The 26,624-nt window shown below is 39.7% G+C and overlaps 1 protein-coding gene across 6 annotated transcripts in view; it reads left to right on the forward strand.

The window, feature by feature from the left end:
• Positions 1-26,624, forward strand: part of RAD51B (RAD51 paralog B) — a 411,052-nt gene that overhangs the window by 245,439 nt on the left and 138,989 nt on the right. For all 6 annotated transcript variants that reach the window (XR_014852614.1, XM_085062131.1, XM_085062135.1 and 3 more), the window contains one exon: positions 3,136-3,254. Coding sequence is in view for 5 of the 6 variants with exons in the window: in XM_085062131.1 (XP_084918257.1) it covers positions 3,136-3,254 (119 nt within the window). In the remaining variant the exon portion in view is untranslated. The remainder of the gene's footprint in view (positions 1-3,135; positions 3,255-26,624) is intronic.

Raw genomic sequence — 26,624 nt, forward strand, 5'->3', positions numbered from 1 at the left:
GAGACATTTACTATCTTTTTGTGTTTAGAGCAAGAAGAAGGAATGCAGCATGTCTTGTCACTGCCCTTGAACTTCTTTGCAAAGCTGGCACTGCTTCCTCCTCTGTTTGCTTCACTTCTTGTTTTACCTCTCTCTCTGTCTAATGCATCAGCTCACAGGAGGCTCACTAATAAAATGGAAACCTTTCCAGTGAGGCATTCCTTTCCACCCTGTAAAAAGTCTTTGCTGTAAATTTGCTCCAGGTTTACTAACTACTTTGCACCAAAGTCATAAATTTTAATAACTTCACAGAAGAGGATTTACCTTCTTCAGATAGGGGCTGACACAGTATGGTACAGTGTGCTTTCTCTTGTATAAGAAAATAAATTACAGCTATGAGCTTGTTCTGCCACAAACCTTACAAATACAGAATTTCTGTTCACTTTGGGATGGGTTTTAGGCCTGAAAGAATGCAGAATTAGGAATTGCTATGGAGTGATATCTCCACAGTGTAATAGCAGCAGGCTGCAGACATTTAACCACTTAAATGCCTGGCTCAGGATTGCAACAGCGAGATGTTACTCCTTCTGTTACCTAAGAGCAGAGACATTTGAGGGAAGTTTGGGTGTGAATTTTGTGGCTGTTTCATGCCAACACCAGCTATTTGTGGAATGTCTGCGCCCTTTGTAATGAGGGGCCTGTAAGCAGAGGTGGGTGAATTGCTTCTTGGTGGTGTGAAATGGTAGCTCCCAGCTGTATACAGGGGTACAGTTACATCAGCTGTGAGGGGAACACCTCCATACCTACCAGAAGTCACACTTAGTTGCCTCACTTGAATTTTGTGATTCTTACCCATTTCTAACAGGGTAGGGAAAGAAGGACTGTGTTGACTGCAGCTTATTTCACATGAAAGGTTTGCAAAACTTTAAAGCTGCTTCAATGTTTTATATTCTCCATTATCCTGTTTGTACAGTAATAGCATTTTACTTCTGTGGTGTTAGCACAAACCCAAAGAATTTGTCAAACTTAATGAACTTAATTAAGTAACTTGCTTTGAGTCATTTTAAGGGAATGGAACACACACCTCACGGTACCCTGTTTTAACACTTCAGTATGTCCCCTCCTCCATCTGGAAAATTAAATCAAAATCATAGATGAAGATAAAATTATTCTTGTTAGCAAATCCACCTTCCCAATAGCGATAGGCTAGACAAATTAACAGAATAACATTGCTAATACTGAAGGTTCCAGTTAGATGCTCCGCTGGTGAGTTATTCAGGTGGGAGTTTGCTGCTTATCAAGATTATTTTTTTTTTTTTAAGTAAAGAAGAGCAGCCATCCTTGCTGGAAAGCAGAACTGTAGTCTGTTTTCAGACTAGAACAACTGTTCTGGAGAAGCAGGTATTGTGCATGTCACAGTGAGCTCCTGTGATGAAGGAAATAATTCAGACAAGCACAGAGTCCAGACTCTGGTCAAACTATTGGCTTGAACCAGGTGCTTCACTCCTTTCTTTTGTAGACCTTAGACATTTAAAGACCTATTGCAAATCCAGTTGATGTTAATTGAACCTTTTATTACTTGGGGAAGGTTTGAAGCCTTCAGCTGAATTCTGTAGTGCAGTGCAACCATTCCAGGCTCTTCTCTCCAGCCTGCTGCTCTCCTCTACCTAATGCAGTCTAATAGTGTCCTTCTCATTGCTTGCAACTACCAGCAGTGATACAAATAATGATTATTATTACATGTCAACACTTTTGGTCTTATTCTTTACTGGGCATTTTTCCAAAATAAAAGCTTTAGTGAATCAAGAGATTATGCTTTTGCTCTGAAGAGTTGGAAGGGAGGATTGGCAGGAGGGGGGGGGAAGTAACAAAGCCCACTTCCTTGCAAATGGAAAAGTAATGAAGTGTTTTAAACCTGTATCTTCCAGAAGATCTGCTGGGTTACAAGATGACTTTGTCATCTCAGTACAGTTTTGCTAGTACTTATAATTTAGTACTTATAATTAACTGTTGCATTACAGATAATTTTGACAGAAACATAAGACTGCTTTATTGCAGTGTTTAGTCTAACTTTTATTGACTTGGTTGACCAGGATTTCACAACTGTCCTGTGAAAGGAATTTTGTTTGTTGCCTGATAGAGGATGGGAAGTTACCTAACTTTAAGTATGTATCTCATTCACTCATGACTTTTTAACAGTATGGACTGTCTGCCTCAAACAGTTCCATTTTCAAATTGCACATGATCATTTATATCCACATAATAAGTAGGATTTTGTTTCTGAATTTCAGGGGTTTGTCTGACTTACTCTGTTCTTGAAGTGTCATTTGAAGTGCAAGCAAGTCACCCATCAATCTGTTCATCTTACACCGAACTTACCATAAGTAAAGATGAAGGTCCCAGGCACCAACCTGCCTGCATGTGTGTATGTGTGCATGTATAGGTTTCTGGTTTCAGGCTGAGGAAGCTTGGGTGCAATGGCAGTTAAGCAAGCTGCGTCATCTGCCATTATTAGAAACGCTTCTTTATGTTGTCATTGCTGATTCCAGCAAAGTCCATTTTTCTTCAGGGTTACATAAAGTTCTAATTATTTCAGAGACAGCAGAATGGTAATTACAGCTAAAGGGCTCTCTTCTTTGCAAGTCTTAAAAAAAGTGTAGATGTCTGATGGCATGAATCAGTATTCTGCTTTTTAGGTCAGGGTATTGTGGTAGCACATTCTGTTCCTTTCGATTCCCCTTTTGTTATGTCACTATACACTGTGACTCTGCTGGCCTGCTTCCTTCTCCTCTGTGCCAAGAGAAAGCTGGTTTGCGTGGGGATATATAAAGAGGAATGGGCAAGTGTCCACATGCATGGTGCACCCCTAGATATTTAGAAAATATGCTGGTCTCTCCAAGAAGGTAGGTAATACTTTGCAACATCTCCTTAATTCTTGGCACTTTTTGTTGATATCAGAAGGTGAGATGGAGAACTCCCACTACAGTTGTATAAATAAACCAGAAAGGTAGGAAGCTAATGCAGCAGTGCCATCTCTTAAATGCCATTTGTAATTGCCTAGTTAAAGGAATAATCTGAGGTGACTGATGAAGTTTCGATGCTGAACCCTTTGCTGTGCCACAGTTTTGATGCAGTTTCTGTCATATTTATCTTCAGGATCTTCTGTAAGTGGGAAGAGGGATTCTGGTTATGTGACAGCAGCTCTTGGCAACACATGGAGTCACAGCGTCAACACCAGGCTCATACTCCAATATCATGACTTGCCGACGAGACAGGTGAGAACTTACTAATAAAGAGAATTTTAATAAAGCTATGCCAGCAGTGCTTGGTCAGATGGGCTATGTCCTTCGGCCTCTCTGGTTACGCTACATATGTTGAGAACTTGGAATTTGAGAGCGCAATTGCTTGTTTGGGGTGGGGGTCAGCCAGTGTCCTTTGTTTTTAAGGGATGACCGGCACTCCAGTGCCTCCCTGTGGCTAGCACAGGTTTTTCCCATGAGAATTTTTCTTGTGTTTTATAAATAAAGATAAAGTTTGGATGTTATTGGAACAGTGTCCCAGAACTTGGACAGTGCAAGCCTGGCCAATCAGGCCTGGGGGAAGGCTTCTGACCGACCAATCTGGGTGACTTTTGAAAACGCTATATATATGATGAAATCAAAACAATAAAGGTCTTTCCTTCTTGCCACTGAGAACTGGTGCCTTCATTACTCTGCTAGCTGCTCAACAGCGACACCTCCCTGTGTTAGGATGGGCTTTTCTGAGTCATATTTGGTACAGGCATACAAGTTTCTTGAGCCTTTATTGCATTCTACATTGTGAAGGTGAAAGGTAATCCTTAAAGTGCTTTCCTGCACAGGAATTGCAGGGCAGGAGTAGAAACCTAGTCTTTTCACTGCCATGATTGTTTTGCTGTCATGCTGTCTACTCTTTGTGCCCAATTTCAGCTGTGACTGTTAGGACAGGGAGCACTCTGTTTTTTGCAACTGCTGTTTGTGAGTAGAAGCTTGCTGCCTGTACCGGCAAGCTTAACTTTGAGCAGGAAGTATAGTACCGATTTTGCAGAAGTATGCCTGCAAGTACCAGAATAGCTACCCATTTCACTGAGAGAATTTATGCTTTTGAGTGAAATATAGTAGCATCTTTTACTGTAATCATCACATCTTAATTTTTAAAACTTTGACAAAATAGGAGACAAGACATTTGGGGTATGATTGAGGGAAAGACTTTTTTTTTTTGTTTTTAAAAACATCATAATGCATGATTTCATCTGTCCCTTGGGATATCTGTGGTTATAATCTCTTTTGGCTTTGTCTGTTCTGTTTTTGCATTGATGTAACTCTTTCCAAAGGCTGTGACCTTCAGTCTTAATGTTATTGATTTTCTGCCAGTTAGAGAGCTGTCAGAAAAATTGCTGCGTGATATTTGTACCATGTTACTCCTATACCATTTCTACCCACATGCATTCAAATTGGTGCTCCTGAGTTTACTGCCACAACACAACATTTCTCGCTTTTAGATTGCAGTCTTTAGAGCTAGAAGAGAGGAAGACATCCTGTTTTATTATGAATGTATTTATTAGAAGTAAAATTATAATGATAGTACTCCTGTTTCTTCAAGTAGTGGGTACTGTGAAGCAGCAGTAGTCCTCTGGACTTTGAGGTAGAAGGTTAAGTGTGTCAAATGCAGATAGAAAAGGCATCTTCTGTATTCACTTCTAAAGACAGCATAGAAATATACTCTTACTGCTACTGGTCTTAGAAATTTTCTTATGTACCGTTTCGTGTTCTGGTCTGTAATGAGTTCTCCTTTTCTGCAAAAATGCTAAGTTCTGAAAAGTACAAAATCATTCATAAATTTCCTGTATTACTTTGGAGTTACATGAGAGGTGGAGTTGGCAGAGGTAAAAGGGCAGAAACTGGGCTTTGTTTCACTTCATGATGCACAAAGTCAGCTAAAACAGATTAAGAACATTCCTCTGGTGGTGGAAAAAGGGAGCCATTTTCCTAAAGAACATTCAGATATTACATGTAGATTTTCCTGATTTTGTTTGTGAAGTAATAGATCGCAAGCGTATGAAAAGTTGTGTTCAAGCCTTTAAAATTATGGTCTGCTTAGTAGAGTTTTCCTCGCTTACTGACTGGATTTATCAGGTGCATCACCTTGCTTCCATGTGAAGCTGTGGGCTCATTCTCTTTTAATTAAGCAAAGGAACTAAAGCTACAGTGAAGAAAAACAACCTTAAAGTAAATGTTAGTATCTGTTTTTAAAACCAAAATAATTTGAGACAGAAGTGTGATATAAATAATGATGTGCCTGTGAAGTCCGTGACTGAAATATCCATGGTATTCTGTAGGTATTTTCCGGTTGCTAATATCTGTGTCCTTTTTCAGATAAATTCTTTTCTCAAACTCATAGAAATCTTTCAGCTAAACATGCAATTTCCAGTTGGAGGAAGGCATCTAGAGTTACCCTACCTGTCGAAGCACTGTATTGATCAAATTACTGTAGTTTTACAAACATGTGCTCCTTTATAATTGCTTTATACCCACTTTCAGAAATGAGCTGTGAATAAAGGTGCCTCAGTTCTTAAGATGCCATTTCAGTCATCATAAAGTGGTTCTGCCAGGAGGTATTGGATATCAGTGCTTTGAAAGCCAGCACTTTTTAAGGAAGCTTAACACGAAGAGTCAAAAATTACCAAATCAGTAAGTACATTTACAAATTCTCATATGACCGTATTTTTTTTTAAAGCAAACAAAACCAACCACACAAAAAATAAAAAACCACCCAGAAACCTGTTTATCTGTAGTCTTGGTTTTAAAGTGAAATTTTGCCCCAGGAAATTATTCAAAGCACACAGTTGATCTAGAGATGTGGGTAGAAAGCAGTGCAAAACCAAGTTGTTCCTGCTTTTTGAAATTTCTGACCTTATAGAATCAATACTGGACAAGTAATGAGATGTATTTTCATAGAATGTTGGAAACTTCATATGGTTGGTGATTGCCCATCTCTCTAATTTTTCAAGGTCTCTCTGCAGGGTCTCCATGCTTTTGAGGGAATCAACAGCTCCCCACAATGTAGTGCCATTGGCAAACTTACTTAGTATTCCTTAGAATCCTGTGTCCAGCTCATTAATGAAGATGGTGAAGAGCATAGTGCCAAGGATGGAGCCCTGCAGAGCCCCGCTAGCGACAGGTCCCCAGTCTGATGTCACCCCATTCATTATAACTCCGTGTGCCTGCCCTGTGAGCCAGTTGCTTACCCAGCACATGATATGCTTATCCAGCTGTGGGCTGGACAGTTTGTCCAAAAGGATACCAAAAGCCTTGCTGAAATCCAAAAAGATTACATCTGCTGGTTTTCCTAGATCAATTAGGTGGGTTACTGTGTTGTAGGAGGAAATCAGGTTCAACAAGAACTTACCCATTATGGAGCCACACTGGCTGTGATCAATGACTGTGTTGTCTTCCAGTTGTTTTTGCGGAACTTCCCAGAATAATCTTTTCCATGATTTTACCAGGCACTGAATTGAGACTAACAGGCCTGTAGTTTCTGGGGTCCTCCTTCTTGCCCTTCTTGAAAATCAGGATAATGTTTGCCAGCTTCCCATCAGCTGGGGGCTCTCAGGATTCTCAACACTGCTGAAAATCATTGAGAGAGGTTTTGTGATTACATCAGCTAGCTCCTCCTCAGATGAGTCCCATCAGGCTCCATAGATTTGTAGGGATCCAGCTAAAGCAGCAAATCCCACACAATTTCAGGGTTGACTGGGAATTGATCATTCTTGCAGTCATGGTCCTCCAGCTCAGAGGCCCCATGGCCCATCATCCATGTTGAAGACAGAGGTAAAGAATGTATTTAAACACCTCTGCCTTGTCCACATTCCTGTTTGTGAGGTGACAATCCTCATCCTGTAATGGGGTGATGTTATTTCTACATTGCCTTTTGCCACTAATATATTTGAAAAAATTCTCTTTACTGTCCCCCACAGTTCTGGCCAGCTTCATCTCCAGTTGAGCTTTGACTGCATGAATTTTCCCCCTACCACAGCAAGCAGCATCTCTGTATTCTTCCTGTGTCACCTGACCTAGCTTCCACCAGACATACACCTCTGTTTTCCTTGCACAGGGGACACAATTTGTTCTTTCAAAAGATAGAATTCATTCTTTAGTCAGTCACTTCATCTCCTGAATATTCTCTTTCTGGATCTACTTTCCCTCTTTTTTTCCATGGAGAAGCTGGAGCAGTGGTGACAGTCTGAGGGACTTTTCCTTATTACATCTGACTTCCAAGGTAGCAGAGCCAGCGTGCTAATTGTCGCTGCAAAATCCCACTCATCAAGAGAGAAAGCACTGGGCCAAGAGTGGTATTCTTCAAAACATGGAGTGATAATGTGATTGTTCAGGAGGATTCAAGCAAGCAGTTTTCCAGAACTATGGTATCTCCTGGACAGGACAGCCCACTGGGCTGCTAGATACTTGTTCTTAGTCATGCAGTATTTGTTTCTGGGAAAACTCACCGACACAGTCCCTGCTCCTGAAACTTTGGGGAATGCCAGGGCAGCAGGTGGCAGAACAAGTATGTAACAAACCTTAGGAAATTGAACATAGAATTCCTACACAGTTGCGATTTTTTAATATATTAAGTAAAAAATGCCTTTATTTTGTTTGTCCAGTAGACATTTTCCAGCCAGCTATCCCTTTTTCCACCCCACCCTTCCTCTGTCTGGTGAACATTTATAAGACAGCAGCCAATTCAGCAAAGTAATGACATTTCTGGGATGTCCTGCTTTCCTGAAAATCAGTTAGGTTTGCTTTATTGCTAGGATAGGAATAGGTTTCTTAACAAACAGATGAACTTTACTTTTTCGCATCCTTCTAGAAGCCAGGGTTCTGGTTTTTGTTTTTCTCCAGGACAGAAGAAACATCACTGGGGGAGAGCTAAAAAAGATTTCCAGTCTGCATATAAATTCATTATGGCACCAAAATCCACAAGCATGGACAACAGCAGGACTCTTTTAGCTACTGTGGTGGGACTGAGCTGTACAATTTCCACAGCAGCACAGTGGCATATGAACATGGGATAAGTTAATTGTTTCACACAAATGCCTTCGTGAAGGGAATGAACATGTTTTGAAATTCTAGGATGGAAGATGCTTATGGAAGTGTTATTTTATAACAAATCAGTGTTCTCCTGTGGTATTTTCTAGAAAGAGCATTTAGAATCACAGAATCATTTAGGTTGGAACATACCTTTAACACCATCGAGTGCAACCATTAACCCAGAACTGCCAAGTCCACCACTAAACCACATCCCCAAGTGCCACATCTGCATCTCTTTTAAATACCTACAGGGATGGAAACTCCATCACTTCCCTTAGCAGCCTGTTCCAATGCTTGGCAACCCTTTCTGTGAAGTCATTTTTCCTAATATCCAATCTAAACCTCCCTTGACACAACCTGAGACCATTTCCTCTTGTTCTGTCACTTGTTACTTGGGAGAAGAGATGGACCTATAGCCACCTACAACCTCCTTTCATGGGGTTCTACAGAGCAATGAGGTCTGCTCTGAGTCTTCTTTTCTCCAGGCTAAGCAAGCCCAGCTCCCTCGTACACTCATCAGGCTTGTGCTCCAGACACTTCACCAGCTCCATTGCCTTTCTCTGGACCTGCTGCAATACCTCAATGTCCTTCTTGTATGAAGGAGCCCACAACAAACACAGGATTCAAGGTGCAGCCTCACCAGTGCAGAGTACAGGAGGACAGTCACCTTCCTGGTCCTGCTGGCCACACTATTGCTGATACAGGCCAGGATGTCATTGGCCTTCTTGGCCACCTGGACATGGTGCTGGATCACGTTCAGCTGTCTGTCGACCAGCACCTCCATCCACTAAGCAGGTCACTTTGTCACAGAAGGAGATGAGAATGGTTAAGCAGGACCTGCCTTTCATACACCTACGCTGGCTGGGTCCAATCCCCTGGTTGTCCCGCACATGGTGCATAATGGCACTCAAGATGATCTGCTCCGTGACCTTCCCCAGCACTAAGCTCAGGATGACAGACCTGTAGTTCCCAGATCCTCCTCTGGTACACTCTGGTACACACTGGGGAAGTCCCAGGTGATTGGAACCTGGCAAATGTGACACGCATTTGCCAGGTTCACATTTGCCAGGTTCCAATCACCTGGGACTTCCCCAGTTGACCAGGACTGCAGGTAACTGATGGGCAGTGTCTCAGTGAGCTCTTCCAACAGCTCTCTCAGTGCCTTTGGGTGGATCCCACCTAGCCCCATAGACTTGGGCATTTCCCCTTGGGTTATGGGGGTCTCATTCTGCTCCCTGTCCATGTGTTCCAGTTTAGAGGGCTGGATACTTGGAGAACAACTGGTTTTAGGATTGAGATATGGGCTGAATCTTTCAAGCTGTGCTAAGTGGGCTGTTGGGCAGGAATTTTCCTGCTAGAATGGTAAAGTGTTCAGGTAAAGTGTTTCAAATGCGTAAGTATATGGTGACTCATTCTTAATAAAACAAAACAGAACAAAACCGCCTTATCTCATTCAGATTAATGCCAGACATAACTTTTGTTGTGTCCTTGGTTACAGACCAGCTGTTTCATCTTGCTCTGCGTACTGTCATATGAATAAGCCCTGAATAAGCATTCCAAAATTACGATGGTGAAGTAACCCTGGTACTTGCTGGACTGGGGAAGGGCTGGAAGAGAGCCAAGGGGAGTAGGGATGATGTTTTACATATATGCAATTTGCAATTCTTGTCTTTATATTTTATATCATATTAGTGAAGCATTCTTTGAAAATGTATGAATGTTTGGCTGTAACTTTACCAGGAGATGACTATTGAAAGTGTTGCAAAGTGTGTACCTGTTCTGAGCCATATTCTTATATAGTATGTTTATCATATGGAAAGTAAATTCTGTAAAACATAGAGGTTTGGGGTTTTTTTAAGATAAAAGTGATGATGTGGAGTCCTGCAAGGAAAAAATTAATAGGAAATTTTACAGGAAAGTAGGTTTTTTTTCAGGTGAGATTAATTTTTTCTGGTTCTCCATTATGCTTCTCTTGAAAAAATAGCCATGGAAAGACTGCAGAAGCACATATTCAAATTCTGCAAACCCTTCTATTTAAAGAAATGTATTTTTCCTAGGATGCACAGTTTACTTTGGAGACTTTTGTCTCACCTCAGCTGTCAATTGAACATTTTGAATCAGGACACAATGTTGTTACAAGCTCAAATTTCCATGCATGTTTACAAACCACATCCTTAAAAATACATAAATAAGCTTATGGGGATTTTTTCTGATCAAAAAGGCTGTCGACTAATAACCCTTATGACAGAAATCTTTTGCTTATCCACAAGTCATATACAACAAGCACAAGCAGCAATATAATCTTGAGTTGCATGAGAACAATATGAAACTGGACACAAGGCACAACTGTAGCATAAACAGATGGTTATCAACATAGTATGATACTGACTTAATCCAGCAAAGTGCCAAATGAAAGGATGCCAGAAGAACAGAGACAGTTCGTTAACAAGTGTTTGCAGCTCAAACATCACCAGGTGACTTATTTTCCTGGCTTTAGTGTTTGCTCATGTCTCTCTTTGCAGCAAGCCTCCTCTCTTAATGAACTTTTGAGGGGTGGTCATACAATACAGCCATCACTGTAGCCCTGTCTGCATTAAATGGGACTGGACTTATGGCCCTCTCCTCTTAACAGGACACTTTTTTAGAGAAACGTTTCCATCATACTTGAACAAGAATTCATTTACTCAGATACTTAGAGAACACAAATCAATCTTATCTAGGAATCTAAGTAGAAATGAAAATACTCTAGGTAAAATAGAAAAGAACGGAAGAAAACCTTGAAATAGTTTATCTTGTTCTCTTCTCTTCTCTGTAATTTCTTTAATAACCACTGCAAGATTTCTTAATGAGGATTATTCTAATGTCAGATAGACATAATGTAGGAGCAGCTGTACAAACTTCAAACTTGTTGACCTGTAGTTCAAGGCATCCTAAACAGAGAAGTAGGGACATCTCTGAGGCAGAGAAGCAAACTCAGTCATTAAGTTACACTGAGCCTTCCTACGAAGGCTGGTGGCAGAGGTGGGTTCCTTGCACTAGGTATCTTTGAATGACAGACCACTCAGCTCTCAGAAGAGACTCCTCTTTGGTTGCTGCTAACCTACACCAGTTACAAGTTAACCATCTCATATTATGTTATATTTTCAAATTACTGTGCAAAAGCATTTGCAGACTGATCTCTGCAGTGCCCTTGCCAGGTGCTCATAACTGTGGAAGATGAATCATAAGTAAGTGACTGGCCAGAGTAAATCCTCTGCAGCTGGGAGCAGAGCTGCAATCTCTTCACTGCCATTGCGCATTAGTAAGCTTGATCTTGCTTAACCTTTATTGCCTTTGTTTCAGGCACTTCCAAGCCTTTGTATCTTCTGGTAGTATGTAGTTCCTCAGCTATGAAGGTACTCCTGCTTCCTGCTCCAACTTTTTCTGTAGATTGACTCACCGGCTGAACTGATTTTCAGTGTGGTCACTGAAAATGGTCTTGGATCTCTCTTCGTAGCATGTCATAAACTTTTCTTCATCAATGAAGGTTAATGAAACTGGGTCTGTGACTGGAGCATTATGACAGCACTTTTTCTCTAATTCCTTGTTTCCAGTTTCTGTTGATACCAGAGGTGATTTTTCTAAGGCTGAACTCTAGAAGTCACCTTGCATTCCTATGTCTCTCCTCTTTGCAGACATCAAAACTGTTCCAAACTGCAAGTACCCAACAAACACAGTAGCTAGCACTTGAATTTTTAGATTATTAAATTGCTTGTCCAGGCTCCTATCTCTAATATTGGTTAATGCAACATTTCTAGTATTATCAATACCTTCTTTCTCTTCTTTCAATTACACTACAGAAAATAGAACTGTTACCTTGATGAGACCTACTTAGTCACAGTGATGCTATTGTTTTAATTTTTACATATTTTCTCAGCTCTGTAACTGAGGAAATGGCCTTTTGCCTTGGTCTAATTGATACTTGTGCATCTTGATGTTAATCAGATAGCAATTCTCAGAAATTTGGGCTATATCTCCTATTCGTTATTGGAAGCCACTTAAAGGTCAGGATGGGAGGAGTAAGATTACTGTAATAAAATCTGTTCTGAATACAAACAGAGGACTTCTGTCTGCTATACTATTGATCCAACACCCTTTACAAACATTGTACTTACAGTTAAGTAAAACAGCATAAAAATAGGAGAGAAAAAGAACCAGATATTACTTTCAGGCTCTGGTCTGAATTGTCTGAAGAATGCTCTGTAAGCTTAAGTCCCTTTGCTTAAGAGGGAATAGAGGGAATGAACACAAACTCCCATCCTGTTTATACAGAATCATTTTCTGGTTTTGATTTGACTTCAGTGTGCATTTTCCCCTCAAAACAGAGTGGAATTAACCTAGGGCAGATTCTGTCATCAATAACTGAAATGTCATCATTCCTAAAGAGTGGCAATGACCAAAGTTGTTTATCCTTGGAATGACTTGGCAAATCTCCTTGCCTCCAGTCCTCAACCAGATTCTCTCTTTTTTTCCCTTTTTAAAATTTTTTTAATTTGTTATTTTTTCTTTTTCTTTTTAAATTTGAAAACAAAGGGCAAATTATATGTTTGTTCTTCACCGTATGTCACTGAACTTGTTTCTTTTAGCATCAGTCTTTATTTATCTGTCTAATAATATAAAACTGTACCCACAATCATCTCAAGCTACAGATAAAAATTCACCTAAACCTCTCTTAAGTTATGTTGATATTTACAGCTGGATGTGGTACATTTCATATCAAAAACAAGAGGAAACCACTTTTTTCTCCTTTTTTCATATGTTTTGTCATGTTTCTCACTTTTGATCTCTCAATGGTCATCTCAGTCTTCATTTGAAGTAACTGAGCAAGCTGAAAACCGAAAATAGGAATGTAAATAAAAACAACAAAAAAATCAAACCATTTCTTAATGATCTAACTAAGCTAATACCAGATATACTAAATTGGTATTAAATATATAAAATAAAGGTAAACAACTTATTGTAAGATGCACACTAAAGGTTGCTATTTGGATGCCACTGCAGGAAAGAAGAGGTTGAGGTTGTATTTTTTTGTTTTGCATTTTTTTGTAATGGCTACATTTTTGTCCTTTGAACATAACTAAACTTCTCTGAAATTCACATGTAGTTAGGATCCATAAAGTCTGAATTTCTTAAGCATAATCCCCATGCAAGAGAATATCTATGAGCTGCAAATACTGCTCCCAGTAATTTTGTGAAAAGTATGATCATTACATATCGTCTTTGCTTCTGTTTCTTCTCCAGCATAAAAAGGTTCATTAATCTACTGATTGTTGTTTGGGGCATGTTGTCATCAAAAATTTCAGACCTGATGGGTTATAAAGCAGTATTTTAGGTCTTAAAGGGCTGACCATTCTTTAGTGCATCTGTGCCATGCACTGGAACAAGAATGTTTGCCTTTGCCAGCTAGGGCTTGCTGGAGATCCAGTACCCTGTAGAAATGTAAATGAAGCCTTTTAGAACAGTTCATGTTTGGTAGAGAAAAGTTTTTCTAGGATTTTGTTATTCAACGCTTCTACATTCAGCAATACAGATGATGTTTTATAAGGCCATTGGTTTCCAATTCCTTGGGAAAATTTTTCCCAATAACATTCTTGCTACAGAAAATCTGACTCTTGTAGAAAGATTTAAATTAAATTTTAAATTAACTTTATCACCTTTTTCTTAACATCAATAGAGCATGACAGTACTCCAAAAGCCCACATATTGCATCTGTATATATTAGCTCACAGATCTGTTAGCTTGCCTTTTTTTCTTGTCCTTGTTGTCTGATGCCCAGTGGACTCCAAAATACACTCTTCTGAGGCTTTACATAAGATAATATTGCTGTCTCTCACATGTGAGCTTAGTAGTGTTGTGTTAGCTTGTCTCCAGGGACTTTGCTTTTAGGAACAAAACAAAGTGAACACACAAAAAGAGTTGGAAAGGGATTTTGTTTGTTTCATGTCAAAGGCATTTTGCAGCCTCTAGCGTGGGTGAAAAATATTTATGCTATGATCTAGGACTTCAACTTGGTTGAATCCCAAGCTTTTTGGCCCAAGTCTGGGATTTTAGGATTACCCCTTTACATCAAGGAAGTATGAAGGGCGTTTGTTTTTACTGATGTTCAAAACCCATGAGTGGAGTCCAGGAAGTGCCCACTTCTGGTGCTATTTTGTAACGGATTAATTTTCTTTCAATTTATAAACAATAATTTTGGTGTTTTTCATGATTTAGGCAACCAAAAGAAAGTTAGAGAAGGAATGAGTATTGTTTAAGTAAAGATTTGAGACACATTAGAAACAGACATTGAAGTTGAATTTACAGCAGATACCTTTTTATCTGTAGAAGATAAGTATGTTGGTAAAATTATTATAGATATTAGAAGAATAGCAAAGTAATTAATCATGATGGCAATGCACATGCTAATTACATACTTAAGAATGTATATTCCTCATGTTGTGCTGCTGAATTACACTGAGCTGATTTACTCCATGTAGTGACATGGTCAGAGGAGCCAGTGCCATCTCTGTCTGAGCATGTGGCTCTCTGGTGGAGAAAGTGAGCAGCTGCTGGGCTTCCGAGCTGTGCTCCCCACTCATCTCGTCTCTACCAGTCATGTCTGGCAGGCTGGGTGAAAGCAGCCATATATTCTGAGAAGAGCTGCTCTGGTGCTATTGTACTGGTGCTCCCTTAGGAGTCCTTCATGATTTGGGACGTAAGATCTCTGGGATAAAGCAGTGTTCCAATATGTGTCATAAATAAGTATTGTATCCTTCAGCTTTTTTATTATTTACAGAACTAAAGTGAAATGGAACAGTCTGGAAGGCTCTGAAAAGCTACATAAACTTTATTTTCTGTCCTTCTCACTACTGGTGTACTGTAAATCTCATGAATGACCACAAGTTGCCACATAAGAGAATTCCCATAGGAGGCTGTGTTTATGTTGCCCAACTACTTTAGCCAGCCACAGCACCATCCTCAGATCCCTTTTCTTGGCACTGTTTTATTGTGGCAAGCAGGACACTCTTGCTGGCTGGCTGCTTTCATGCTTAATAAAAGCTACAAGCATTTTCTCCTGAGTTACCCTTCCCATTGGACAATTATCAGGGCTTTGAGCCTCAAAAGTATTATAGCGTAGGAAATCATCATGGCCAAGTTCTTGTGAAGTTTCCTGGCCTATAGAGGACTCTCCACTGGGAAAATTAGGAGAGACTCGGAAACAGAAAAGGTGACAAAATTAATTTTACAGACTAGGGAATAAGGCATGTGGCAGAGAGACAGAAAATGCTTCTGGAGAGAAGCATTTCATAGGATCTGGTGTTTCATGAGCTGAAGGAAGCTGACTATCCTGCATTCCCTCCCTGTATTTCACCCTGGGGAACTTTCACCAGAAGTCTGACTTCAGCAAAGTAAACTGGAGGCAGCCTGTTTTTGTGCAGTTCCCTGGCCATGCTGCCGCAGTTCAGACACAATTTGGATACACATGTGGGATTTAATTTTCTTTTCCAATTAAAACTTGAAGTCACATGCTGTTTGCCTGTGTAGTGCTGCTCCCTGCCACTGAAGTTATTATTAAGTTATGTACATCAGGCAAAAAAAGGCTCTCTGGGTATGAAGGCTCAGGAATGTTCTGCCAGTCTGGGAAAGAACAGCCAAGGAAAAGCAGCATTTTGTTAGATTATGCCTATTGCATTCAGGACAGTCATTGCTCTGGAACACATCAGGACAGTTCACCTTGGAGAGTTTTGGTTTTGTTGTCTGTGATTGTCTTTGATACTCATTTGAGGTTTTGATGGTTTCCTTCCACTGAAGTTATGTTTACTCAGTGCAAGGATATTCAGAGCTCCTCATTATAGTGCCTGATGCTAAAACCATGTCTGAATGGCACTACATATTTCATGCTGACCTCTCTCACTTGAAATCCAATGTTTGGCACACCACAAAGACTGAAACAATTTGCAGACTGGTCATCTGTTGCTAGCAACTGCTTGGATAGGCCCAGCCAAAACACATGCCTTTGTTCTGGTTTTATGGGAGGGGGAGGAAATGACCCCACAGAAAAGAGATAGCAGAGCTGTTCCTTATTGATCCTTCTGGATTGTACCCTGTGGGTACAGGAAGGTAGGATACCTCTGGAGCTGTGCCTACCTGGCAAAAAATTAATACAGTGATGTTGCTACAGATGTCTTATCTGCATATACAATTTTCATGTAGTTGCCCAATAAAACATGGCAAAGTTAGGAAGAATACTCATGAATCCTGATTCCCAGTTGCTGGCATTGTGCACTGTGAATAAGTGCTCTATACATATATTGCTTTTTATACAGAGCACATGAAGCCAGCCAGGTATAGCAGGCTTGAGTTTTGCAGTGCCGTCTTTCCTGGACTTGTCCTCTCTGTTTCTCCTCTATTCTTAAAAGATTCTTGGTTTTCATTTCTATCTCCTTCTTTTGTTTGTTTTCCTTCCATTTCTTTCCTTTGCAAGTATTGAATGTCTCCTGTGGGAGTAAGCCCAGCCACATGTGCGTGCAATGATGGTTTATTTTTATTGGAGTCATTGCCTGTGACTGTTATTCATTACTATAGGAAGAACTGCACTAACAAACTGCTCCGAGGGCTTTTTTTTTCTGTTGTAAAAAGTCCTGTTTTGTCCATAGCCATTGAGAGTGGCAGCCATCTACTGCCATTATTAAGACATTGAGAGTTTGGAGCTCAGACACTAGTGCTGCCTTCTGAATGTCCTGTTCTGTCTGATACGGCAAAGCAGAATCTCAGCACCTCTCAGCTTCTTTTCATGGTGTCTCTTTAGGTCAGCTTTTCAACCATCTGTTTACTTCTCTGCCACCTAAGCAAATCAATTGACCTCTGCTTGGGGAAGGATTTGTTGTTGCACAAAGTGCAAGCACAGTCATGGGCTATTCTTATATACTCTTAAAATAATGAAGTCTACAGCGAGAACATCACCAAGTCAGGTCTGCCTGAGATGAAATGGCTGATTCAGAAAAGGCAAGTAAAAAGTATGCTTCTATCTCACTTGCACTTTGAGCCTCCACTCTGGATAATTTATCCTCACCTTTTTTTCAAGTTATCAAATATTTCTATGACACCCTGGGCAAGACATGATGTCCCATCTTTAAAGTCATATGAGGAACTCCTGGTACTTCTTGGAGATTAATAACTAACATTAATAATAAAACCACTGGTAATTTAATTAGGAACATATGCTTAACATAAATGTAAGCTAGAACTCAGGTATGTAAGCAGCCTAAATAATTTCACATAAGAAATACAGAGGTGTAGAATAAATTTTTATTAATTAACCACTTCTGAGACTGGAGCACAGGGAGGAAAGTGAAGTGGTCTGCTTAGGCTTACACAAAAGAACATAGGATCATATCCTAGAAGTTACTGCTAGGATGAAACAAAAAGACAAGAAGTGATTTATCTGAAATTGGGCTGTTCTTGTATAGGTTCATGATTGCTAGAGATTAATTTTAAATACTTCAGAAGCTCTGCTTCCCACTAGTACTGACTCCTATAATTAAAGGTAATCTGTTGGAATTTGGCTGAGAAAATTTGATCTCTTTGATATTAATTTGCATTTGTTAATGTAAATGTCATGCTGATATTTTAGGACAGAGATTTCTCCTGTAATTTTCTTACTCAAATCAGTGCTCATGGTTGCTCTTTTCCCTGTAAAAATGTCTTAAGTGCATTAGCATTTGTCTCCCCCTCACTTTTTCTTAAGATGATAAACAGGGAATTCTTGGCTTTGCAGTCTTAGCAATGTTTTTAATATATGAAATTTGTATGCATTGCACTAAAAGAAAATAAACAGATGTGCTGCTGTGTATTGAGGTATTGAGACAACAGCAGGATAGTCAGTTGCCTTTTGAGTCCATTCACTTGGCTGTTTTTTCCAGATGTGTGCTAATGGACATTTTTAGGAGATACACAAACTCTGCTTGCCCACTTTTCTGCACTAATTGGTTTGGATTTATGGAATGCCTCTTATAAAGTGTCTCTAGCTGCCATTGTTGCTTTTCTATAAAGTACTAGAAAGGAAACTCGTTCTTAAACAGTTTCCTCTGGGTGGGATTTTCTTCTGGGGAAAGGGGAGATACAATCCATTTAAGCTTCTCTATAAAGAATTTTATTGAGTTTTGCCTCTTTAACCTGGCCTTGATGAAAGCTTTCTTAAATAGTTGGACTTCAGAGAACCACATCTCTCAGGTGCTATGTATGGCACAAATTAAATTATAGTTTCCTAAGAAATCATTTTAATCCAAATGATGATTGGTTTTAAATTTTATTTTCCTTTGCATATATGAAAGCAGTAAGGACTCCATATCTACTTCCAGTCCTGGGGCATGTTTGTCGCCCCACTTCTCATAGTTTCCTCTCTAGTGCTCAAGACATCTTAAACATGCCCTGTTTCAATCCAACATTTTTTTAACAGGGAGAATACATGTAGGGGGTCTAGATGCTTGGGTAGACTGAAGAATGACTGCACATATCTCTTTTTCCTCAGCCTGTTTTACCTCTTCATTCCCAATAATTGCACAGCCTGCCCAGCCTGTAACCTTTCTTACTGACAAGAGTATGGGTGCAGACAGTATAGCTGCAGTGGTTGAGCTTTCTTCTGCTTGAAAGTGGAAAATTTGTGCAGAGAGCTTTTGCTTGCAATTCCTAGCAGTGGGATTTGGAGGAAGATCCAAAGGAGGGGATAATTGTTTCCATAAGAAAACACTAGGCCCTGGTAAAGTCAAACTCTACAGTGATTTGCTTATGAAGGCAATGTGATTTAATAACATGTTCAGATTTTGGTACTGGTATCAGCTATAAAATCTTTAGGACTGTATTTAATTTCTGAGCTTCAATTTATGTGAGTGCATAATGGGGTCATTTTTTCCCCACCTTTGTAAGGCCTTTTTAAAGTCTATGGATTAAGTACCATATATAAGCAAAATGTTTTTAGCTGAAGAATCATTTGCCATCAGAGATCAGTTAATTGTTTGTAGGTATATCTTGTGAGCTTGGTAAATGATTGCTAAACTACTTTTTTTCCACCATAACACTGGAAAGGTGTTTGGGTCACTTTTTGTTTCTGCAACAAGGGGCAGTTATCTCCCAAGTCAAATCAGAACCCATGGCGTGACTGAAGCCTCAGAGAGCTCCAAGGTCTAACAAGCATTAATGTTTGGTAAGCCTTGGCAGGAAATGCAACCATTTTTTCTCTTACACTATAAAAAGCCATCCCATTGCTCTAAAGGGTGCTTCAGTGTGAAGAGGGAGTGGAGAACAACTGGTATATTTCTCTGTGAAGCTTTGATGCCACTATGGTGTTAGTGTCCTTTAGGGAACTCTCCTTGGATACCTTTTGGGGGGGCTGGAGGCAGTGTGAGCTGTGGGATTGAGAAACAGAGCTGGCCCTGGGAACTGAGTTGCTGCTCCTGCTCAAAAGTAAATGATCTGCAGAATAAGAACTGCTGCTTTCATTTCTAGAATGTATCAAATTCCAGCACATTGGGCCTAAGAAGAAGCAGAAGGGAGGGCAGAAAAAACAGTTACGAAGTCTGCTGGGATATCTGATGCAAAATCAACTTTGTTGTTTTCCTTACTGGCTTTTTCCTGGGCTCTGTTGCAGCTGAAAAAACAACCCTTCTGATCTACAATAAGAAGGGAAATTCTGGCGTGAAGATTGTCCACCCAGTCAATTTGGCACAATTATGGGAAAGATTTGTTTAGCTTAGCACTGATTTTATTAGTACATGAATCTAATCAAACCTTGAGAGATAGTATTCTCCCTGTTGAGTGACCCTGTCAGTGGTGTCAGCTTCCTTCTCCATTCTCATGCTCTTTCAAGCAAATGTGGTGTTACTGAAGAGTTCTCCTGAAATGCACCAGCTATTAGCAAGGCTTGTTTACTGCAATAGGACAACAACAGGAATTAGCAAAATATCCCAGCAAGCCAGCATTGTTTCAGTAAGGGCCACAAGTGTAATGAGAGCCAGACTCCTTTCGCAGGTCTCTGGTATTGTCAGTAGACCTGAATTCCAAAATGTTTATTGACTGCAAATGTGGATTTGTTTTTCATTCAGTCCTTAGTGCACGTATGTGCATTTTGTCAGCACAATAGAGAGGAGTAATATAAGTCTAGGAGAAAAGGTAATGTAAGAAAAAACTTGACACAGAGTAAAATAAAATGGGAAGAATCTGTTCACTGATAAGAAACTGACATACTTTAGAGGAGGCTTCGAATAGTTTTATTTATGTTCCTCAGTTGTTGCTAAAAACCAATTTCTTGTAATAGTTTCCTTAAAAAAAATAGGGACAAAACTGGCTGTCTTTCCAGTCTAGATGGAAATTATGTATTAAATGTTAATACAGCTGATTTTCTTGAGTATTTCATTAAAATATCTTAGTCCATTCGTTTTGTTAAAATCATTCATTTTCCGTTATTAAATCATAATTATTTAATCATGTGAGATCTGATAGCTCAGTCAAATCATCTTGTTATTTCACTGTTTGGTAGTTTATCATCCTGGCATTTTGATAACTAATTTGATATAAGACTCTGTCCCCTTCATCATATTTCTTTTTTTTTTTTTTGGCAGGACATTGGCTTGATTTCTGGTTATCAGAATCCTTCTGAAAGTTCATCCAATACATTTTCCAATTCATCACTTTCCTTTCTATTGACAGGAGGTGTTGACCCAATAATTAGTATTTTCTGCTGGGCTTCTGCAATCAATCTGTGATTCATCTCTTCTATAAAGCTTATAAACAATAAAATGTGTTAATAAAAATGCTTTCCCTAATTAAAACAAACTTTAATATACAATATTTTTGCTGTCATCATCAATTCACTCTAAGCCTTTTGTTTTTCAGCTGCTTTGCCTGTCTCATATTTATCTTCCTTTATCTAATCTAATGGCATCTATCCAATTTCTTTTCACTTTTCATCAAGGTGATATATTTCCTCTTCCATAGTACCTCTGTGTTCTTAGCATGCCTCATAGCAGAAATGATTTTTCAGTCATTTAATATTTATTCTACATTGTTGTCAAATAATAAATAATTATTACAAACCTCTTGACAGGGAAATGTGATACTAGAAAGGAAAGAAAGGAAGCTAAGATTTGACCATTTTGTAGAGGTTGGACTTGGCAAAACTTGAAATTGCTTTCATTTTTACTTCCCTCATCCATCTCTATCATTTGCACCTTATAGGAACAGCAGCATAAGAATAACTCCAACTGGATTTTCCATTTCATTCTAGAAGCTCAAGGGTAGCTCATGGAGAGCATTTCAGAAGTATTGTGGGATGAATTAGAAAGACTCAGTACTGTTTCATCATTTTTCTATGTCTATTTTCTATTAATTTCACTATTTAAAAAATATTTTTTGTAATCAAAATGCTTGCTAATTTCTTTAGGCTACTACTTACCATTACTGTTTACTCATCTCAAAATGTGTACTACTTTTGGTGCAACTTTGACTGCGCTGAAGTGTTAACAGGAAAAAATTTGGTGGGACCTGGATTCATCTTTGATTCCGTTATTAAATCGTGCTTATCACTAAAGGTGTGTCTTTGACTTATCTGGCTAGGAAACAGTGCAATAAATTCCTTTACATAAATCAAGAACATTAGTGGAGTTCTATTTTCCTTTCTTTTCCTGAAGAGAAAAAGGAACCTAGGAAATCTTTTATGTTGGACTGAAAATTTAGGTTAATGATCTTAAGTTTGGTAAAGTAAGATTGTGGAAAGAGGTCTGTGTTTCAGCTTGTTATTAAATAATTCTGATTCCAATCCAGGTTCACATAATACACCTCTCTGTACTCTCCCCAGTTTTCAGCCAGGAGTGGTTTAGAATTGAAACAAGACATATAGTTAAATATATGTGTTATAAAGTCCCGTTCTGCGTGTGCTGCCTGCTTCTGAGTTATTCTGGGAGACCCCATGTGTTCTCCACATCCTCAGGTGGCTGCTTGAAATCTTATGGAGAGGAGCAAATGCTCAGCAGAAGATATAGATGAGAAAACTTTAAATTACAGATTCTGTATTTGAAAACCAGCAACTTTTTCTTGGTTTATTCACCGCAAAGATCCTTGGTTGCATGTGGACCATCAAAGGACATTGTTAGTGTGTATAGTTCCAACTCTGTCACTTCTGTCAGCATAAAATATGGGTTGGCAGGGCTTTGATGCTGTCAGGAAGCCCATAGGAGTTGAAGAGACATAATAGGTCATGAAGTTCTCCCTAGGCACACTGCTTCATATCCCTTTCATAAATATTTTAACCTGAATCCTAAAAAGAAAGATTAACTTTTTTAGCTTTGCCTCTTTGAGTTGAAGGCTCTTCCAGAGTTTCACTTTACTGATAGTTATGAACTTTAAAATTTCCTGCCAAAAAGTTTCCATGGCTGCATGTCTATTCTTCTGCCAGTGTTGTCAGTTTGAGAAGTTCTTCTCTTTCTTCCTGCTTCATTCTCTCATTTCCTCTCTCCCCATTCACTTACATGCACAGACAGTGTCAGCCTTCATTTTTGCCAGATTCACTGTGCTATCGTGTTTGTAGTGGCATCTCAGATGAGTGCTCCATTCTCCTCGTCAGCACAAGCCCATCTCTTGCCGTTCGAGTTCACAAGGGACCTGTACAGTATGCAGTCTCCCAGATTAAAGCTTGCTGGTGTCTTGTACAGAAACACCCATGTATCCCTGGTTTTGCCAGGTGTGTGTGGTGGTGCAACTGGATATGCCATTGTCTTGGCTACATCACCTTATGGGTCAATCTTAGTGAGATACTAATATGTCAGATACACCCAGAAAGTGTCTTCTCTTCAATAACTGTCTCCCCTTTTGTCTTACAGCTTCTATGCTTATCCTTGTTTTCTTCATTACCAGTTCCCATTTAGCATTGTTAAAAGCTTTACAGAGATCCAAAGAGATGAGCTCAAATTTATATCAGACTTGTAAAAATTAATCAAAGAAGGATGTCAGGTATATCTGGCATGACATCCATGTTTTCTTTTACCCCATTTTCCAAGACTTTAGTTCATAGCAGCATAGAATATTCTGAGATGGAAGGGACTCACAAGGATCATGGGGTCCAGCTCCTGGCCCTGCACAGGACATCCCAAGAATCATGCTATGTACCTGAGAGTGTTGTCTAAATGCTTCTTGAACTCTGTCAGGCTGGTGCTGTGACCACTACCCTGGGGAGCTGTTCCAGTGACCAGCCATCCTCTGGGTGAAGAACTTCCTTGTAATATCTGACCTAAACCTCTCCTAACACAGCTTCAGCTATTCCGTCAGGTCCTGTCACTGGGTCACCACAGAACAGAGATCAGTGTTTGCTCCTTCTCTTCCCCTCATGAGGAAGTTATAGACTGCAATGAGGTCTCCCTTCAGTCTCCTCCAGGCTAAACAGACCAAATGACTGCAGCCACTCCTCATACATATTCCCCTTAAGGTGCTTCACCATCTTTGTAGCCCTCCTTTCAACACTTGATAGCTTTATATACTTCTTATACTGTGGCTCTCAAGACTGCCCCCAGCACTGGAGGTGATGCTGCCCCAGTGCAGAGCAGAGCAGGACAATCCCCTCCCCTTCTCAGCTGGCAATGCTGTGCCTGATGCCCCCAGCACACACTTGGCCCTCCTGGCTGCCAGGGCACTGCTGACTCATGTTCGACTTGCCATTGACCAGGACCCCCAGGTCCCTTCCCACAGTACTGCTCTCTGGCCTCATTCCCCAGTCTGTCAATACATCCAGGGTTGCTCCATCTCACATGCTTAATCCAGAGCTTGCCCTTGTTAAACTTCATGTGGTTGGTGATTGCTCAGTCCTCTAAATTTTCAAGGTTTCTCTGCAGGGGCCTCCCTGTCTTTGAGAGAGTCAACAGCTCCTCACAATTTAGTATCATCAGCAAATTTACTTATTACGCTTTTGAGTCCTGCATCCCAGTTGTGTTATTCTTCACTTCACAATTTCTTCTAAAGCCCTTCATGGTACTGTCACGTTACAGGCCTCAACTCACTAGTTTACTTTTTTTTCTCTTTGTTTAGGGGAATTAAGTTTGCTGCTCCTCAGTTATGTTACAAATCTTCAAATTCATAGATAAGTGGCAAACACTAGCTATCAGACCTAAATTCACATTCTGTTTCTTACAATGGTTTTCCGATAGGGATTATCTACTTCTGCTGGATGTGCTAAACTCCTGGAGTTTTCTTTCCACTCAGTTGTTATTTCTACATCAATGTGATATAGATAATTCCCATTACCTGCCTTTTCTTCTTTTTCAGTATTATTCTACTTGTAGAAAACTGATCATTTCTTCACTGAGATCTAGAATATATTTTGTCACTATCCCAATGTCATTTCATTATAAATCCAGCTTTTATTTCCTTTTTGCAATTGTTAATAATCTTTCCAGAGTCAGCATTTCCTTGATTTTTTGGTAATCTTTGATTTATACTTCCACTTCCTGGTCTTCAAAACATAATTTTCTTTTTTTTTATATGTATTTCCTTCTATGCTTTTTAAGTTCCTTGTCTATCTGTAAGAACCTACTCTATTGTCTGTTCCAACCAGAGGATGGTTTGCAATGACCTTTTTCAGTTTTTTGGTTTTGCTTGAAAGACAAATCTAAATACATACTTCCTTTTTTTTTTTAATGTTAATTATTATAGTTTGATGTTATAAAAGTTAGTTCTGTGTACTCTATCTGGTTGTGGAATATGCAGCTGTAGTGTAAAGGTTCTTTTTCTCAGTAAGCAAGCATTCAAAATTAAGCAATACCTTTGAATATTCTGAGCTGTTTCCATTTCACTAAAAAGGAAACTAATTCAGAGCCTCTGATGTAGCTGCGCAGCAGCCACCTTCCAGAGGGGCCCTGTGATGTGCTGCTGAAAGGATGTGATTTATTGTATTTTTTCATTGCTATACTTAGTTGTGCACATATTACAACTGCATAAAAATGCAGTAACAGAATGTACGTAGAGTTATTTGAATGTCTATCCATGTGCACGTATAACTGTGCCTAGTGCACATGCATATATAGGTTAGTATTTATATGCATAGTAGTGCATGGAATGCCAAAAATTTGACCTTAGATGTCAGAATTGTAACTGTTTCACTTCAGGCCAATTAAACATCCAGCTGTTGTGGGAGACTCTACCTGAGTGTTTGCACAGTTTTTCCACCCCATCCTCTCCCTTGTGCTGTCAGCTGAGGGAGTGTGCGAAGTACCTGGAGGCAGCTCCACTCTACTTTCTTCTTGGCAGAGTCTTCCTCCTGCTGTACCAGTGAGAAATGCTGTACATTTCTGTCACTGGTGACCAGTGACAGAACCAGGGGAAATGGCCTGAAGTTGTGTCAGGGAAGGTTTGGGTTAGCTATTGGAATAAGGTTCTTCACCCAAGGGTGGCTGGGCTCTAGAACAGGCTCCCCAGGGAAGTAGTCACAGCACCAAGTCTGTTCAAGTTCAAGAAGTGTTTGGACAATGCTCTCAGGCACATGGTATGACTCTTGGGGATTTCCTGTGCAGAGCCAGGAGTTGGATTTAATGATCCTTGTGTGTCCCTTCCAACTCTGCTTATTCTGTGATTCTGTGATAATGGCAGGCAAGGGAATTCAGGTTTTGTTAGAGTACATCAGACATGTGGGATGTGACTTGCCCCTCTTTTCTCCAGAAGATAATCCCAGGGAGAATGGTAATTAACATGGAAGAGGGGAAAGTCCTACTACAGCAGTTTTTCTACTTGAAGTATTCACAAAGTATTCACAGTATCATATCCTGAGATGGTTTGGCCAGCTTCGTAAAACAGAAAGGAAAACATTGACATTTGGACTGGTTGGATGTTCTCCAGCTGTATTTGTGGTCTTTATGTGCCTACCTTTACTTTTCACTTTCAAAGAAGAAGTGAGATTGTATTTGGTTTAAATGCTGAAGCCCATAAAAATGTTAGCTAGCTGTGGGTAATGGTTATGTTTGAAGAACATATATAGGGACATTTTTAATTCAGCCTCGATCAGAATCAGATGAGAAAGAGTTGCAAGACTAAGCATTTAAGCATGGTACTGTCTGCAGATTACATACAAATATAAGTGAAACTACCTACTCTACTGACACCCTTAGCATTTAAAGTGCTATGAGAAAGTCACATGAGCCTTGATGCTGCAGCAGAATTTGCTGCCGAATCCTTTGGATACTTAAAGACACTGCAGAGCTCAAACTTCTGGTGCTTGATATTGCTATTCTTACACTTAGGAATAAATGTCCCAGTTCTGTATGTCTTATATTATTCAATACTGTCTGATTTTGCAAGAAAACCTGAGAAGTTTTGGTGAATGTGAACTTCGTTGTTTTCCTTGTAGTCTCTCTTGGATTTTGTAAAACCTGCTTTCCTTCCCCACTGATTAAAAGGCACCACCAACCAGAATTCATATGCAGTGATCCCTACAAGTGCTCAAATGTTTGGCAGAATTAGGGCATGTCATTTGGAATCAATGGGATT

This window comes from Lichenostomus cassidix, chromosome 5, assembly GCF_008360975.1.
Source record: "Lichenostomus cassidix isolate B80296 chromosome 5, HeHo_3.0, whole genome shotgun sequence".
NCBI classification, from domain to species: Eukaryota; Metazoa; Chordata; class Aves; order Passeriformes; family Meliphagidae; genus Lichenostomus; species Lichenostomus cassidix.